The following is a 17,528-nucleotide window of genomic DNA, read 5'->3' as shown; positions in this document are numbered from 1 at the left end:
GTTTTTGTCAGGACAGACGGCAGGAGCTGAAGGGTCACGGGGCGTTTGTGAGCCGTTACTCATAACGTAACCTTCTGACGCTCGAACGTGTGATGCACCTCTGTCTGCCGCAGACTGATGCCTATGGACAGATACTGAATCAGTTTTTTCATCTGTGTGCCTCCTGGAATATCTGTTACAGGAAGATCCCATGGTTTACTTTGGCTTTGGCAAAGCTTGAAGTCGCTTGAAAAGTGGTGTTTTTGCATCATTGTCGAGGTTCAGAGTACAGTTGATGATTTACGTTGTTTTACTGGGCTGTGATCTCAGTGCCGGTCTTGGTTTGAGACCCAACCCATTTCCTGGTTCAAACAGTCAACTTTGAGTGTGTTTCCTCATCTTGGATTGAATTAGCTTTCTCAACAATCTCACGTTAAATACTGCAGGCTTCAGCTGTTAGTGTCAGATTTAGAACCCAGGCTTTTTGGAGGTGCCTGTTATACTGTAAACATTTCCTTCACTTAGGGCTCCCCAGGTTTAGAAAGTCGGGACAAGAAGCAGAGGAAACGAGCATCAAAGAGTGGAGGTCCCAGCTGATGTTCTCAACCGTGACATGGATCCCCTGGAGATTTGGTCTCTGACCTTCCCCTATATTCACTAGCTGAACGTCCTTCTATGAATGGGGTCAAACATAATAAACTGATTGGTAATTAATAGTTTATCGCTGCTGTGAAGACTCTGTTGATCTGCTTTAAAGAAGTCACTGAAGGAGGCTGGATGCTGTTACCGTCTGCTAATGCCCATGTCATTTTTGCCTGTATTAGTTTTGAAACAGCCCAGTTTATATTTGTCTGACCTGGAGCTGCCCATTAATTCTCCAGTTATTCTTCAGCCTTAGTTGACTTCCTTTTAATCACTTATGTACCAGTAAGCACTGACTCAATTTGTTTTTAATTACGATTGTTTTTTGTGTTCTTTCTCCTCATCTTCCTCTTCTTTTCCTGTTGTTTTTTTCCCATCTCCTATTTGCCAGCTTATCCTGAGAAAAAAAGTGTATTTGCTTCTGCCTCTCTGGTACTTTGTTTCCGGAAACTGTTAGAAGCACGCAGCGCCAAGCAGAAGGCATCAGTGCCGCTGTGGCTGAACCGATGTCGCCAGGGACATTTGGCAGCCTGCTTCTTTTCATGGATGGGGATCTTCTCATGGACTGCATGGCATCCCTCGTTTTTCTTTCCGTCTGCCTCCCACTCAAGGACTTAGCTAAAAATGGGTCTTTCGAAACATTCGCTGAGCCTTCCGTTACTGTACAGTGGGGGGCGGTACGGTGTCGTGCAACAGCTGGAGTTGGATTGGCATAAAAGGTGCGAGGTCTGTCCCGGCCTCTTCCCCTGTGAAGAATTTTGAGGAGGAGCAATAGTACAGTCGCTGTCCTTCGCTGCTAACACTGTATTGCAAAACTTCTCTGGTGAAGAGAGTACTTTTTCAGCATTGGGGTGAACATATAATCAAAAATTAAAGGAAGATTGGAGAAAAGTTCACTTCCAGTCCATGCTATGCCAGACTAACCCCTATAAATTCACTAACATTAGTAGAGTAAACATGTTCATTGTACTTTGTCAACCAAGAAAAGAATCAAGCATAGAATCTGTCTGATGAAAAACATCAGATCGCTTATCTGCTGACAAGTGATTGTTATTCATTGTACTGGTCCTGGAGTCATTGGGTGTTTAGGGCCTCGCTCAAGGGCCCGATCAGCTGGAGTCCCTGGAGCCATTGGGGGTTTAGGGCCTCGCTCAAGGGCCCGATCAGCTGGAGTCCCTGGAGCCATTGGGGCTTTAGGGCCTCGCTCAAGGGCCCGATCAGCTGGAGTCCCTGGAGTCATTGGAGGTTTAGGGCCTCCTTCAAAGGCCTGATTCAGCTGGAGTCCCTGGAGCCATTGGGGGTTTGGGGCCTCGCTCAAGGGCCCGACTATGAAATCACTTTGCTAGTCATAGGATTTGAATCAGCGACCTTCTGTTCAGAGTCCTGACCTGCAGAACTATTAATTGCCCCTATATGCTCTTCCTGCGTGTGTTCTTGATGCCTGTCTCGGTGTGTGCTGAGGTTCCCAGTTCTGTGAAATCTGGCTTTGATTGCGTCCCTTCTGCATTGCTTGCAGTTTGTGCCACACCAGCCTGCCGGGTTTTGGCGCCGTCAAGGTCCCCGCATAGCCATCGACCCCGTGCCGTGCCCTCGCTTCCTGTGGTGCTGCGGGTGGGCTCCCGTCATGGCCCCCCGACTCCGGGCAGTCCTTCTATCGCTGCACATCATGTCCATAGATAGTCCGTGCCTAATCCGAACTGACAGGACTCACCCATCTATGGGATCATTGTTTCGGTTGCACCACAGTCTATGGGGCCCCTGTGGGCCTCTTTCTCCTTTCCGAGGATCAACTGCATTACTTTGGTCTCGTCCACTAGGGGTCAGGCCGTCCCAGTAGTACAGCCAATCAGGAGTTCAGAAAAAACCACTGCACAGGGCAGGAGGGTAACCTCCTGAAGGATGGGGAGCTCGACTTTCAGCTGCCTGTTTAAATATGGGTGTATCACTGTACCGCTGATGGCTACCTGGAAGCATTTAACCGAGGCCTGGAGCTGTGGCAGCTTTGTTCTCCAGCTCTCACTCCTGTACTTGCTGCCAAGCCCCACATAATTGCGGATTCTGGGACTTCAGACTTGCACGGCTGACATCTGTTACCCAGCAGTTAATTTGCAGCTGTATGTCATATCCTGTGTTTCCATTGTCAGATGTGTTTAGTCTGGAGCAGGGAATAATTGTTTTATGACAGCGAACAACAGCAACAATAATTATTATTATTATGTATTATAATGTGTAAAACTTCAGAGGTAGTAAAAGATTTGTCTTATAGCCAGAATGTTTTTCTTTTATTAAAGAGAAAAACCTTTACCTTTCTGCCAGTGAATTCTGTTGAGTCTGCTTTTGATTGTTTTTTTTTTACAGAGAAAACAGAAAATACTAGCAAGCAAGAAACAGTTGAAAAGACAGAGGCCTCACAAAAGTCAGAGAAACTGGAATCAGTGGAGAAGAATGGCAATGTGGATGAAGGTGAGAAGACCGAGAAGAATTCTGGGAAACTGGAAGGAGAGCAGAAAGGGGAAGCGGCAAGTCTTGGCAAAAAGGCAGATAGTGTAAAAGTAAAGAGTACAGTGGAGACAGCAGAAAGAGTGGAAGAGCTGGACAAGATAGAAATACTAGAGAAGAAAGAAAATGTGCCACATAAGATGGAAAACAATAAAGTAGATAAAACAGAAAAGGTGGAGATGGAGGATAAAGTAGAGAAGACGGAAATGGTGGAGAAGGAAGATAAAGTAGAGAAGATGGAAAAGGTGGAGAATAAGTTAGAAATGATGGAGAAGATGGATAATGTATATGAAACAGATAAGGTGGTGAAGGAAGATAAAATAGAGAGGGTGGAAAAGGAGAAGTTTGATAAAGTAGAGAAGATAGATAAAGTGGAGGATAATGTAAAGCCTGAGAAAATGGATAAACTAGATAAGGGGGGTGAAGTGGGGAAGACAGAAAAGGTGGAGAAGGAGGATAAATTAGAGAAGACAGGAAAGGTGGAGGAGGATAAAGCAGAGAAACTGGAAGAGTTGAAAGTGGATAAAGAAGAGAAGACAGAAAAGGTGGAGAAGGAGGATAAATTAGAGAAGACAGGAAAGGTGGAGGAGGATAAAGTAGAAAAGGCAGGTGAGGTAGAGATGAAGAAGATGGATAAAGAGGAAGTGAAGGATAAAACAGAGAAAACTGAAAGCGACAAAGCTGTCGATAAAGAAGACAGAGCTGTGAAGATACCAGAACTGAATGGGCAGCTGGAGAAAACTGATAAAGAGGACGACAAGTCAGGGAAGTCGGGTGCAATGGACAAGAAAGAAACAGCAGAGAAAACAGACAGTACCGAGCAAGCAGAAAAAAAAGAAGAGAGCAGGGAGAAGGGCAAAGCCCCCGCTGGAAACAAGGCCACCAGGGGTGTGAAATCGCCATCGACTAACGGGATCGGCGCTGTGCTGAAGAAGGACCTGACTACTCCAGACAAGAAGATCAAGGTAAGCCGGGGATGGGACATAGTGAACGTGGACTCTCAGCCGCAAGCCGCTGCCTCTGCTGTCATGTGGCCAGGAGGGTGGTCTGTGGGGCTACTGCTGTGCGTCATGGGTAAGGTGGGGGGTCGATGACTGGAGTTATGGGACTATCAAGGGCGTAGATCTGGGTATGGACACCTCCCTTCTAATATTCGGGGAGTGTATTTAGGGGGACGAGGCATATGGGGAGCTGATTTGGTCACTATCAGTGAAATCAAACCTACGCCCATGGGTACAGGTGAAGTGCTTCGTTCTCTTACCTTATTTAATCTCATGGCTAAAATGGCGATATATTTTACTTTCACTATGTTTTTTCACGGCCTGGACAAACCCCACAAGGCCTGCCCCAGTAATACAGGAAATCTCCCACTGCTGATCCACATGCAAATATCCGAAAATGGTATGCTTCTATTTTTGAGCACCTTTTTTTTTTATTTTATTACAAAAACCCTTTTTTATGTTTCAGTAACCAGTCTACAAACACCGCTTCTGAATTAGGTCTTAATGCTAGGGCATGGTGTTTTAACTGCAAGGAAATGATCCTTACTATGCTTACTGTACTGTAGTTCCTGATATTATTTTCAAGAAAAAACAAATTATTTCTGGTAATCGGTTAGTATATGGATCTGGCAACATAACAAATGTTATCCATAATGTAATTTTAATATTTACATTTTTTTTTAAAGATGACCCCGAAAAACTGAGGATGTAATAACACAATATTTAATTAAATCTTATTATAATATATCTGATAAATAATGAATAATTAGAGTGTATATATAACAGATGCTACATGTATATTTTAAAATTATATCATAGTGCAGTATTACATTCCAGTTTGTTTTATTACTGTGATCTTTTGTGTTTTTAACTTAGCTATCCTGCTACATTGTCTAAGTGATTTGTAGTAAACTCATAATATCGTTATTATAAAAATTTCCTATATCCAGATATCCAAAGTGACCCTGAAAATTGCCACAGTTCTTCACAGCTGAGTTCCTTGTTTAAATATTTTGATGAAGTTTCTCAAGACATTGTATTTTCTCAGCACTTGTCCTCCTCATCTTATGTGTCGTTTTTCGATTGATAAACATATTTAAATAAATCGAGAGAAATCAGTATAACACAATAATTATCATAATTTTTCCTTCTCGAGTTTGGGTCCAGTTGCTCTAAAGCCTCGTTGAAATGGGTGCAAAAGCTGTAGATGTCGTCCATAAGTCGTACAGGACGCTCTGATGAAAAATGCCATTTAGTGTTAAATTACTGTGATCGTTTTATTCATCCATCCTTTCAAATGAGCAGATTGGCTTCTTCACCTGAGTGGCTGCTTCTCCCTTTGAGTTTTTATCATTTTTGTTGCCCTCCCCATCATCATTTTGTTTTGGTCTCTTTTATGTGCCGGTCTCCCTCTCATCGATCTCTGTTTGCCGGGTACCGTGCCACTTTTGAAAGCCTGCTGTTGGCCCGGGCAAAGTGAGCCCCCCCAAGCCGCGGACGAACTTGCGCAGTACTGGCACCAGCTCCGCCCCCACCTATAAACGCCCACCCCCCTCTCCCACTTCATCCTCCATGGCTCCCAGCAGAAAAAGCCCATTGCCCAAGACACCTGCCCCCCACACTGCTGGCAAGCGGCCTGTGTCCGCGGCCAGCCGCACCCCCACTGCTACATCCCAAGAGAAGAAGCTCAAGGTGAGTCCCTAATTGGCTCCCCCTCACACTGACACGGTCTTGTCCTGGCGTTTGCCAGACCGATATAGGCTTCTCCATGCGTTAGACCCAAAGCCCTGCCAGGGAAGCCCAGTACCCTCTGCTACCTCCTTGTGACAGTATCGGCAGACAAAATTGCTAATCTCTTTATGGGATGCATTTAATTAAAATCATTTATTTGACATCATTTCATCCTGCCAGTGTTTTTCCAGATTTTTTTCTGATTTCCATCTGACTTGTTTTATTTTCCCAGCATTATTCCTCAGTATTCCCAGTAGGTGATTCAAGATCTCCAGGAAGTGCAGCGTTGATACTATTAACAGGAATCCACGAGAATCTTATTTATTAATACAAAATGACATCTGAGTAGCCATTGAGCAGATGGTGTCATCAGCCCCAGATCAGCAAAGTCTAGAATGGGCAGGGGTACATTCTTCCTCACCTTCTGGAAGTCGCCATATTGTCCTGATATCCCTCACATGATCTTCAGGGTCACATGAGGAGAGCAGTCCAACTAGGCCCTTTCTCCACATTCTCCTCTCTGTCGTGCTTCTCTCTGCATCATAGGAAGAAAAGCGCCCCCTGGTGCCAAAGGACAATTCTGTGCCCAAGACCAATTCCTCCACCACAACTTCCGCCAAACCTGCCAGAACCCCCCGGGTGTCCCCATCCACCACACGGTCCCCTACTGGACCCCTTGCCCCACGACGTTCCTCAGGTGAGTCACTCACCCTCCCCTTCCCACTTATTGTGGTGCTTCCCCGGGTAAAATCTCGTTTATAGACCAGCATTTCATCACCGCTAACGTTAAGAGAAATTACAGAGTAGCTAACATCAACATGCTGAATGAAATGAGCTAGTTTCAGGTGTATAGTACTGGCAAGTAGGTGAAGTAGTTGTTAAGGGCATCTAGTACAGAGAAGCTTGTAGATTAATATACTTAACCTGAGTACTTTTAGGAAAATGACCAGCAGAACTAGATGTCAATGTGTCAGCCAGGAGAAAAGAGTTACAGTGCTTTACAGCCCCTCTAGTGTCAGGGCTGACTTTTCAAGAGGGAGGGGCATAAAAGGGGCCATAATTCATACAGACGGGCCAGCCTTTTCATTAGCCAATAATATGCTTTGAATCAGTGACTGACAGGGGAATGGGCACATGAAGACCCTATCAGTTGTCAGCAGGTGCCAGTGCCTCAGTGGCCCTGCCTCTGCCTGGCAGACATGTCTCTGTGTGTTCCACAGCCACCAAGGCCGAGAACGAAACAGGGGAGGTGAGAAAGCCTAGCAGCCTGAAGAGCACCCCAGGTGAGATCCCCCCCCCCCCCCCATAAATCCCTGCTCCATTCCCAGCTTGTCCCCCCTGGTCCTCGTCCCTCACATTCCCCCATCTGCAGAGGTGACATCAGGGTGGGGGGATTATAGGACACAGTGATGTGGGGGGGGGGGTCAATGGGCTCACTTTGGCAGCTCTCAGGGGGGTGGCGTCTGCTGAATCCCCTGGAAATTTTGCAATGATTTGCCCCGCACGCAGCTGACTCCAGACTCAAGAGCGCCCCCAATCGGAACTCCACCAGTGGCCGTCCCATCAGGTCCCCAACAACTGCACCCGCCCCCACCCTGCCTGAGAGGAAGCCACCGGTGCCACGTGCCCCCCGGTCCTCTGCAGCCTCCACCACTGCCAAGGCCGCCCCTCGGCTAAGCCCCGCCCCCAACGCCGTGGCCGCCCCCGATGTCCGCAAAGCCCGTTCTAAGGTCGGCTCCACAGAGAATGCCAAGCACCAGCCCGGCGGGGGAAAGGTATGCTGTGGGGGGGAGGGGGGCAACATGCATCCCAGCATCCCTATCACCTTCTCTGCCCCCAGCACTGCAGCCCTGTCACGTTTATCCCACTTTTCTGGGCGAGATCCCTTCAGCAGGCGTGTGTCTTTCTGGGAACATTTCCTGTCTATAATCATGGGCATTCGGTGACTAACATCTAACTGTTAAATAAAGGCGCTATATAATCTTGGCATGCCAGCCGAGAGCTGTGGGGATTATGATGTCCTGCAGCATATGCGGCTTGTGGAGAGGATATATCTGAGAGATGAACTGTGAGTATTTTCTGCTGACAGATCAGTTTGTCATGCCCTGGTGGCAGACAGGAGGAACTACACCTCCATTATCGGAGACTGGTCGCACTCTGGCTTCGACTGTATGTCCTGCTTTCCATCTCGTCCTGCTCCCCGCCCTACAAAAGCCCCACCCAACCTCATTCTATGCCTCTCCATAATATCACCGTAGGTTTAATATAACCCATCTGCCCCACAAGTCAACTTTATTGTCATTGTGCTCATGCAAAACAAAATGAGGTTTAGCTTGCCCATTTGCATTTATTTCACAGTTCGTTTCATACAAAGCAGCATATGATTGAGAAAGCAGAGTCAGGGTCCCTGGGGTAATATAGGGCTACCTTTTCTCAATTCTGCCCCCTACTGGTGGGCCAGCTCCGGTCCCGGGGGTCAGAGCCGAGCCTTGTTCAAGGACTCAATGGTGAAGTCAGTCTGCTGACCATGGGATTTGAACCAGTGACCTTCCGATCGTGGACACTGAGTCCTAACCCAAGTCCTGCACACACTGCCCAAGCCCCACCCATTTAATGCTGCACGGATTGGCCTTCTTACCATCTCCATCACTCTGACGATGAATGGAGAGAATGGCCTCATCTATTTCTCCTCTTGGCAATGGGGGTGGGTAAGCTTCCATATCTTCCATATTCTTTCTTGGGGACCGTACCGCCCTTTCTTTTTGGGTGCAGCCTCCCCCAGGCTGAGTGTGTGGTTTCTCCTAAAATAACCGTCTTCCATTCACGCCGAGTAGCAAACAGCTCTGTGACAGTTTTAGTCTTCATCATTGTTTATTTTCAGTTCCAGTTCAGTTTTAATGGGTTTTATTTTAGTATTTTGGCTCAATTTTTATTTATGTTTAGCACTTATTTTTGTCCCTATGAATGCTGGTTTCTAAATTTTGTCTCCGCCTCCTTTTTAATGTTAAAGGATGTCAGCAGTGACAGCACTGCAGTTTCCAGGTGCCTTAACCTGTAGCCTTAAAGTTTGTTAAGCACTTCCTAATGTGTTCCACTATTCCATCCCAGGCCATGTAGTACATGATTTAGTTAGCAGAGGGTGCTGCAATGCCACCTCAAGCAATTTCTGAGGACAGAACAGCTCCCAGTGATATGCTGTAATGTCCTGTACTGTCCTGGGATGCCTCACTCTGTTATAATTGCACAGTGTGAACCCCCGATGAACAGCCATTAACCCTCTGGAGTTGACGGCATCGTCGGCGATGCCGCGTATCTTTCTCGTGTGTTTCAGTTCATAACTCAGTGAAATCTTATTGTAGAAACATGAAAAAACACTGACTAAATCTGTAATCTGTCTTCTTTTCAAAACGTCAGTTGTTGGAAGTATTAAAGTTTTTAAAATTAGGTTAAATCAACAAAAAAGGAAACCATGTCACCTTTCTTTGTTTTACCTGCATCAGGGGCGTGTAGTGCCGCCCTCACCTGAAGATCGCTATTTGCATTATAAATAGCCGCATTTCTGCGTATTCAAATCGAATTCGCATGGTAATTAGATGAACAACGCAATGGTGAAACGTGATCCAGATACATCCCCATCAGCGCCATAAAAGGGGGAGGGGGATGTGGCCAGGTGTGAATGGCTCATGCCTACACATGAAAGTTGCTACATTTTTCATGAAAGGAGTGCAGAAATAGTGACATTAGTTAGGTCTTTCTTATTTATTTATCCAACTGAATGTTGCAACTACACCATTTAGTCATCTTCATGTAGCCAAGACTTTGGTGATCAGATATCTGGGATCAAAACAAACTGCCACCATTGCTATGTACTTTTTAAAATGTTTCTGCAAATGTTCCAAACTGCATTTTGCAATGTCTTTACTTTGATGTCAAATTACAAACTTCACATAAATCTGACATATTTACAAAGTACACTAAGATTAAGATGAGATGAATGCCAAAACAAATATATAAGAAATAATTTATTCGCCATGAATTACGTTTATGATATTGAATGAAATGTGTGATGATGCCCCAGTCAGTGAAAGTGTGTTCCCTACCCGTAGACCCCAGAGGGTAGGGATTTATCAGGGTATTAGGCCTTGAGAATCCTAAAACTATTTTTTCCCTCCATAATGATGGAAGAAAGGGAAAAGGAGGAGATTCACAGAGGAGCCAGTCATGTGTGCAGCCTGGCCTGAATCCAGCTGTGGCATCTCTAGCTACAAAACAGTCACTAAATTAATCTGCAGGCCCCTGTAACCCTGGTCTATATTTAAAGCTGTTCTTCCTGTCAGGTGTCTGTGCAGCTTTCAGTGTCTCTCAAAATAGTGGTTCTCAAACAAGGTCCGGAGGGAAATTAGTGTCTGCAGGAGTTTGATCTGTAAATAAACAGGCATGATCGCTGTAGAATAGGAAGCCAGCATCGTGTTCCCCTGCAGTTGGTCTGTTATTGGTTTGCAGCTCACTTGTTGCACATTCTGCCCTCTGCTGGAAATGCTGGGTGCTGCAAGTATTTCTGGGAGTCTGCAGTGGATCTCATCTTACCTGAATATCCTCATGGTTTTGTGTGTGTGTATGTGTGTATATGTGTTATTAATGACTTTGTGCATTTGTGAATCAACACACGTACATTTCCAATATATAAACTTGCATTAGCAATGAAGGGCCAACAAGGGAGAAGGGTATGACGATAAAAATAGCTTCGTTTAATGATATGTACTGCCCTCTTCTGCTTACTTTTGGTTCTGCAGGTGCTGGATGCTGCTTGGTATCATCAGGGTGGCAGTGCTGCTAAAATCTAGGGTTTATTTCCCTGCCGGCGCGATAACACACAAATAGCTGTGACAGTGTGATTTCGGAAAATGTGCTTACTGTCCCATGCTGAGCCGTATCAGTGAGTCACAGCAGCGAGTCATAGCAGTGTTACAGTGAATCAAAATTGTATGCAAAAAATGGTTTATATAGCATTGTGACAAAGGGTACTTCATTCAAGAATTTTTTTTAAAGCTTAATCACCCCCCCCTCACCCATGAGTGCCTGAATGTGAAAATGATGTGATTCTAGCTATGACTGACCACCCTGTATGACAGTGTGCTAAAGCAATGTGAGTATAATGTGGCGGGAATGTTGCCCCTTGTTTTAAGCCCCGCCCCCTCTACCCCGGGACCACCGGCTGCCCTCGCAGGGGTGACCTCTATCCATTCTGCTGCTGTGCTGTGTTGTAGGTTCAGATAGTCAACAAAAAGCTGGACTTCAGCCACGTGACGTCGCGCTGTGGCTCCAAGGACAATATCAAGCATGTGCCCGGCGGAGGCAACGTAAGTACGGGGGTGTCCCAGGAGTGGGGGGCGCTGACTCCCTCCAGCATGGACAGCCTTCCTCGTTTGTAACCGGGGATACCTCCAAATGAACACCTCCACTGAAACAAGCCAGTTCTCAATGGTAAAAGATTGGTAAAACCATGGTAAAAGATACGTGCCTTAAGCAGCACTTTGATGTTCTTACTCCCCATTGACGGCTCTCTGGCATTGTGTCGGGCACCATTTGCCTGTCAGTGGCACATAAAGACTGTGTTTCCTAGAATGGTTCTGGTATGAAGGCTTAATGTAATTGATTGGTTGCTCTAGGACCATTGTCTGTTACTTGAGTGGTTGTTCCCATTTAATGCCTAAAATCTTTCCCTTTGTAAGTCTAACCTGCTTTTTTAACACCTCTGCCTCAGTCCCAGCTCTCTCACATATATTCCCAACATTTGCCCGTACTCCCTACACTGGGTGCTCTCATTCACAGTTCCCATCCATATGTTGCAGTACAGTTCTCCAGCCCCATTTCCAGCATCGTGAGCCCATGTTAGGCACTCCTGTCCACAATACCGCTAGCTGAATGGCGCTATACTAAAGCTGACCACCCAGCCGAAGTTTTTTTCTATTGTGAAAAAAAGACGCGTACGTTAGTGGGCACAAAGGTACTGCCACATATGAACCCCACAGCTCGCCCAAGCACTGACCCTTGCAGCTGGAGAGGTCAAAGTTTAGTGGCTTGGTGTATTTGGTTTATGTAGTTTTTTTCAGAAAAGGGATGAAGCCATAGAAGTAAAGGTACCCGAAAAACTGAGCCCAGTGCACCAAGTTCAAGTACTGATCTACTTTCAACTACTACAAAAGTATCAGCTTGAGTCTTCTACCTTCCAGTACCTCTCCCTCCTCCCCCTGATTCAGTAAACTGTAGGACTTGACAGTTATTTCAAGGGTCATGGGCTGAAACGTTTGGGATGTCATGTTCTGGACTACAGTGCCCCAATCTCTCCTAACAGAGGAGAGTAGTTCATTCTGACAGGATCAGACATTAAGCTGTAACAGAGGGTGTGTGGTCATTTCAGACTAGGCCATACAGGGGCTTATCATGTTTTGGTGCTGGATGCAAATGGAACATCTGTGAAGCCTTCAGGTGTAATAAATAGCAGTTTAATTTAGATATACTTTTAATCACATTTTTAAATTTCATTTTCAATGAATTTCACCTAACTAAGAATAACTCTGTGACCCGATCCAGGATAAGCAATTGGTAGATTGTCGGATAGATGGGGATAGATAGATGAAAAACTAAGAATAACTTTAATAGTTTAATAGTTTCTTATAACTTTAATAGTTCTCTAATTCTTTAATTCTTTTAGTTTTACTGACTTGTTCTTGCTAAATCAGTTTTATATCTGAATGACAGGTGCAGATACTCAGCAAGAAACCTGACCTAAGTAAGGTGACATCAAAGTGTGGCTCCAAAACCAATATTAAACACAAGCCAGGTAAGACTGATGGCTTTACTTCATGCAAAGCGTACTTCTAATCCTCTCGATTAGATCTTCAAGCAATTACCTGAATTCACGGAAGCACGTTTCTGCGCTTCTTCTGTTCTTCCTCTAGGGGGCGGTGATATGAAGCTAGAGGCCCTTACAGTCCAAGATAAGGCTCAGGCCAAAGCGGGATCAACAGACAATGTAAATCATGAACAGGTGTATTGAACATGACGGTTACGTCATAGGTCCAAGGTCCATTTTTCGAATACACCTTCAGGGTTGTGGGTTCGATTCCAAACCCAGTTTCCAACAGTAAATAAACAAGTTTGGTTTATCTATATAAGGACAGTAAACTGCCGGCTGTGGCTCTGCGGCCACCCCCATCTGATCAGCTAGTCAGAATGGGAAGAGGGACGACAAAGAGGGTTGGTTTGGTCCTGTCTGTGCTTCCTGGGACTCAGCATGACCCTGAACTAGATAAGCAGATATGGATACTTTGTACACATTCAGCTGTTTGAGTTTTAGATTGCAAAAATGATCCATCTATGTTAATGATTATACAGTACAGGTTCTGTGATAACATAGTGAAAGTCTGCATCCGTATACCAGGGCTGTGCTTTATTTGCTGTGCTGTGTTTGTCCCACACCTGTGCCCGCCCTGAAACCTCTCTGTCCTGCCGTGTGGTGTTAGGCTGAGGGGATGTTGGAAGCTGTCACGCAGGACGTGGCTCCCTCTAGTGGTGCCCCGGTTGCGGTGGACAGGGCTCAGGAGAATGGTTTGAAAAAGGAGACAACCAGTGGGGGCGAAGGGTTCCGGGGCCCACTGGGACTGGACTCGCGCATCCCAGAGACAAGTGAGTGCAATGCCTCCACCCTGCCCCCCCCAGTTATTTGGAGCACCACCAGCACTGGTTTCCTCATGGACGCTCCCCCATGCTCAGTGACCTCTCAGTGACCCCTGAATTTCAGCGCCCTGTATCTGTAAACTTTACCCCAGTACTCACTCCCTTTTATGTCGCTGTTAAGGTTTTTGACTTGCTTCTGAATGCGTTGATCTATGACCCTTGTGTCTGACTTTTCTTTTTTTCAGGCGTGTAGCCCCCTGTGCTGCTGCTGGATTCCCTCCTCATCTACCCCCCCTCCCCCCAGTGCTTCCTCCTCCTCTGGTTTCTCACCTCCTCCTTCTCTCTTTCTCTCTTCTGGTTTTCCCGACCTTCCTGCTACAGATTGAGTCCTGCAGGCTCAGACCCCCCCTTGGGGATGCCCCGGCTCACTCGGACCATGGCGTCGGCATCTCCCTCCCCCTCCCTCACTGGACCTGGCACCCAGAACGCGACGTGCCTGCTACAACCTCCTCTCTCCCACTGGCTTCCTTGGGTCCCCTGCCCCTCTCCCACTGCCCAGTAAGGCAGACAGGCAGGCAGCAAAACATTGTACCCATACCTCATCCCATCACCTTCCTGCCATTTTTGGTCATCACCCACTCCATTTTAATCCCACCCTCCTTCCGCATTCCCTCATTGGCTAAGTTAGGTAGCCAGGGGTAGGGGTCTCTTATGGAGAGTCACATGGGATTTAAGATGCCCCTCCTCCTTCAGCTGAGTGACCCTAACCCTGCCCCATTCCCTGGAACCATTCAGAGAGGCATGGTCAGGTCAATAATGTTGTCGAAGGGGTCCTTTTACTTCCCGAGACCCCACACCCTCATGGTGTCGCCCCTAGAGAAGAGCATGGTTCTTTGCCCTGTAGCAGCTTTGTGTCTTTGTGACAGAGTACCATCTTGGGCAACACTGTCTTGTTTATGCCGTTATTGACCATCCCAGCCTTCTATGAATATAGTATGTAGAACAGTGGTTCTCAAACTTTTTACACCGTCTACCACCTTAGAAAACACTAGACTGTCCTCGTACCATCATTACAACCGACATCATACATGGAAATACCTCCATATACCACTATAGGGCACTCCATAGTTTGAGAACCTCTGGTGTAGAGCATAAAGAGTAGTCTACTAAAAGTAACTCCAGTAACCCCTTTTAGCGAGCATGCACAACTGTTGTGTGGTCCCAGCAGCCATTGTCATTTTAGGCTGAACTCCCAGCCCCACCTGCAGATGGGCACCACCCTAGTCCCCCATCTGCCTCCACTGCGGAACTGTTAGCACCAGCGCAGTGCATCAAGCTAGACTGAGCATTCAGTATAATCTTAGTACCTTTCCACTCCAGTTTTTGTAATGGCGTGTTTTAGTATTCCTCGTCACACGAAGTCCTTTCGTTCCAGTCCGCTTCTCGTATTATTATTCTTATTGCTGTTGTAAGGCTTTCTATTTATTTATTTTTCAAAGTTCCTGGTGGTTTGCATTGTCTTTCAAGAGAATGTCCACGAAGGCCTGGTTTTGGTAGCCGCTGTCCATAGTGGTTAGTGATTATATCACGATTTTGTATTGCACGGTTTATTTAGTGAATCCGTCTCAGTACACCGACTTAATGGGAACCCTTACTTTGGGTTTTCTGTAGCGCTGTAGTGCTTCTCTTGGCCGAGCGGAGAGCTGCCTGGCAACGCTGGGTCCAAGCGATTCCACGTTGTTAGCTGACTGGCCACGGGTGACAAAAAACTGGCGGCTCCAGTGTTGCCCACGGTGGAGGAAAGAGTGCAGTTGTGCGCTGGCGTTAGCCGATGTCATGCGTCAGAAAAGCACTCGTTATTTGCAGACAGCCTCCTTTGGATACCATCAGCTAGGCGTCGGTCTGGGATGGGTCAGTGACGGAGAGAAGGATGGCGTGAGATCACACTTAAGGGTCACAGTGATGTCATCTTTGAGAGGCGGTCAGGGGGGCAGGTAGAGCGGAAGTTATATTGCGGCAAGGGGGGGCAGTCAGATTGAAACTGATACAACTCTAATTATGACAGTGGGCAGTAGACTAGGTCAGCTGATTAATCGGTGTTAATCAGGATTGCTTTGTCCTGTATTAGCGCAGAAGCATAGGGACCTCTGTGTTCTAAGATTTACTATTAAGTCCTGTTTCTTAAAAACTCATACCTTATATCATTCACCTTACTTATTACATACACTTTTAATGATACACTTAAAATTCTAATACCATGTTCTTTTGAGGTTGTCTGTCTGTGCGAGAGGGAGTATGGCCATCAGACTGGTTGCTTGTGTGTTTGCGTGTATCTGTCAACTGTCCCCCTACTTCCCTATCCCGCCCCTCCAGAAACCTGATGCTGAATGAGACATAACAAATATTATGGCCCCTCTGTCAGAACACGCAGCTTTCTTTGCATTCAATGTGAGTGAAGGATGGTGTGGTGAAATGCAACGGCAGTAACAATCAGCACTGAGCTAATGAACAAAAACGGCGGGATGTCATGAGATCATCTGTAGTATCGTGTCATAACGAAGTTTTAATGCTTTACGGCAGGGAGAGTCTGTATAATACAGAACAACCTGTATGTACAATATGAAGGAAATCTGATCGCAATAAAGTAAAAGTATGTACATGTGGTAGTACAGGACTGTAATATTAAGTATTAGTATGTGGTCATTCAGTCTGGCAGGCTGTTCCTGCTTTGAGGGTTTGCATTGTTATACATTGTTGCATTAAAAACAAATATTTAAAATTGAAGGTCTGAGAGAAGCTAATATGTTGAGTCGGAAGAACAAATGTACGTTGGGAGAAATGCTATGCGTTTTTAATATCAGAAATGTTTTCAGTAAGAGAAATTTGTACTGTGCTCTCTTTTTTAAGAGAGCAGCTTCGCCGAGGTCTTCCTGTCGATCCTTGATGTTTTGCCTCTGGTTCTCCAGCCAATCACGTTGCCTCCTCCCTGCAGACTACCCGGCCTACACATCACTCCCCTTCGAGAATGTCCTGTTTGTAGCATAGATGTATAGTTATTTGTTGTTACATTGGGCTTATTGGCCCATGGGAGAAATCATACATGGGTCACGCAGGCAGATGAATGGTTAAGTAGGTTTAGGCTGTTTCGATACTGTGCTGTTTTCAATGCCTTCTGTTTGGTGGCTGAAATATGAGAATGTTTTTAAATATCATATATGAGACACCACATGTGTAGATGTATTCATATTCACAAACACACATACACACACATTGCCACGACCTCAATTTTGAGTCATCCTATAGAAAATACAATTACCACCAAAGGAATAGGATTCTTTCCAAAGACCACCAATGTTGCAAAATTGAAAACCAAATTTCCAAAACTCAGTCCATATTTTTGTTGTTTTTTAGATAAGACCACTAATGACCTAAAGTCAGACTTCCTCATCAAATGTTACAATATCGGGAACCAAAACTCACTCAGTCCTCAGGTAATCCAGCGGACCTGTTGATAGGTAATGGTGTGTGTTTGTCTGTATAAGGAAAGAAACAGAGAATCCAAGTCTGTTAGGCCAAAACTATAAAGAGACAGTGTTTTCTTAGTGTTTCCTTCAACATGTTGCACCTACCTGCCCCATGACCCCATCATGAAACATCATCACCCAACAGGAAGGGCCTCTCTGGGTGCCACAGCAGGATACTGCAGCCTCTTCCGTAATCTTTGGATCCAAAATAAAATGGATTGCAATTTACGCAAGTCATCGATAAGAAGCATGTCACCTGATATAAGAGGAATGATGTATGGGAAGTATTTTGATAGGCAGGTTGATATTCTTTCCATGGGCTACACCCCCATATAGGAGGAGCGCCAAGGAGAGTCAGCAGCTCTCCCTGAATAACTCTCCACCGGTGGGCCTGCTAAGGGCCTTTGAACTGACCTGGCAGTTGTAAACCCCTCAGACCCTGCCTCTGCTGATAGTCCACGCCAAATGTGCT

At 45.8% G+C, this 17,528-nt stretch overlaps 1 protein-coding gene across 6 annotated transcripts in view; it reads left to right on the top strand.

The window, feature by feature from the left end:
• The window catches only part of LOC125708891 (microtubule-associated protein 4), a 63,038-nt gene extending 46,722 nt beyond the window's left edge, over nucleotides 1-16,316 (top strand). For 3 of the 6 annotated variants that reach the window (XM_048976798.1, XM_048976793.1, XM_048976797.1), the window contains 10 exons: nucleotides 2,980-4,085; nucleotides 5,577-5,813; nucleotides 6,399-6,549; nucleotides 7,073-7,135; nucleotides 7,362-7,627; nucleotides 11,120-11,212; nucleotides 12,615-12,696; nucleotides 12,815-12,888; nucleotides 13,379-13,541; nucleotides 13,778-16,316. In XM_048976798.1, coding sequence (XP_048832755.1) covers nucleotides 2,980-4,085; nucleotides 5,577-5,813; nucleotides 6,399-6,549; nucleotides 7,073-7,135; nucleotides 7,362-7,627; nucleotides 11,120-11,212; nucleotides 12,615-12,696; nucleotides 12,815-12,888; nucleotides 13,379-13,541; nucleotides 13,778-13,785 — 2,243 coding nt within the window. In that variant the 3' untranslated portion in view covers nucleotides 13,786-16,316. The remainder of the gene's footprint in view (nucleotides 1-2,979; nucleotides 4,086-5,576; nucleotides 5,814-6,398; nucleotides 6,550-7,072; nucleotides 7,136-7,361; nucleotides 7,628-11,119; nucleotides 11,213-12,614; nucleotides 12,697-12,814; nucleotides 12,889-13,378; nucleotides 13,542-13,777) is intronic. The other 3 variants (XM_048976794.1, XM_048976796.1, XM_048976795.1) reach the window with 3 other exon arrangements.
• Nucleotides 16,317-17,528: the final 1,212 nt, after the last annotated feature.

The sequence above is a fragment of the Brienomyrus brachyistius genome, chromosome 15 (genome assembly GCF_023856365.1).
Source record: "Brienomyrus brachyistius isolate T26 chromosome 15, BBRACH_0.4, whole genome shotgun sequence".
NCBI lineage: Eukaryota > Metazoa > Chordata > Actinopteri > Osteoglossiformes > Mormyridae > Brienomyrus > Brienomyrus brachyistius.
The sequence above is the reverse complement of the archived record's forward strand: the minus strand, read 5'-3'. Positions and strand labels throughout refer to the sequence as shown.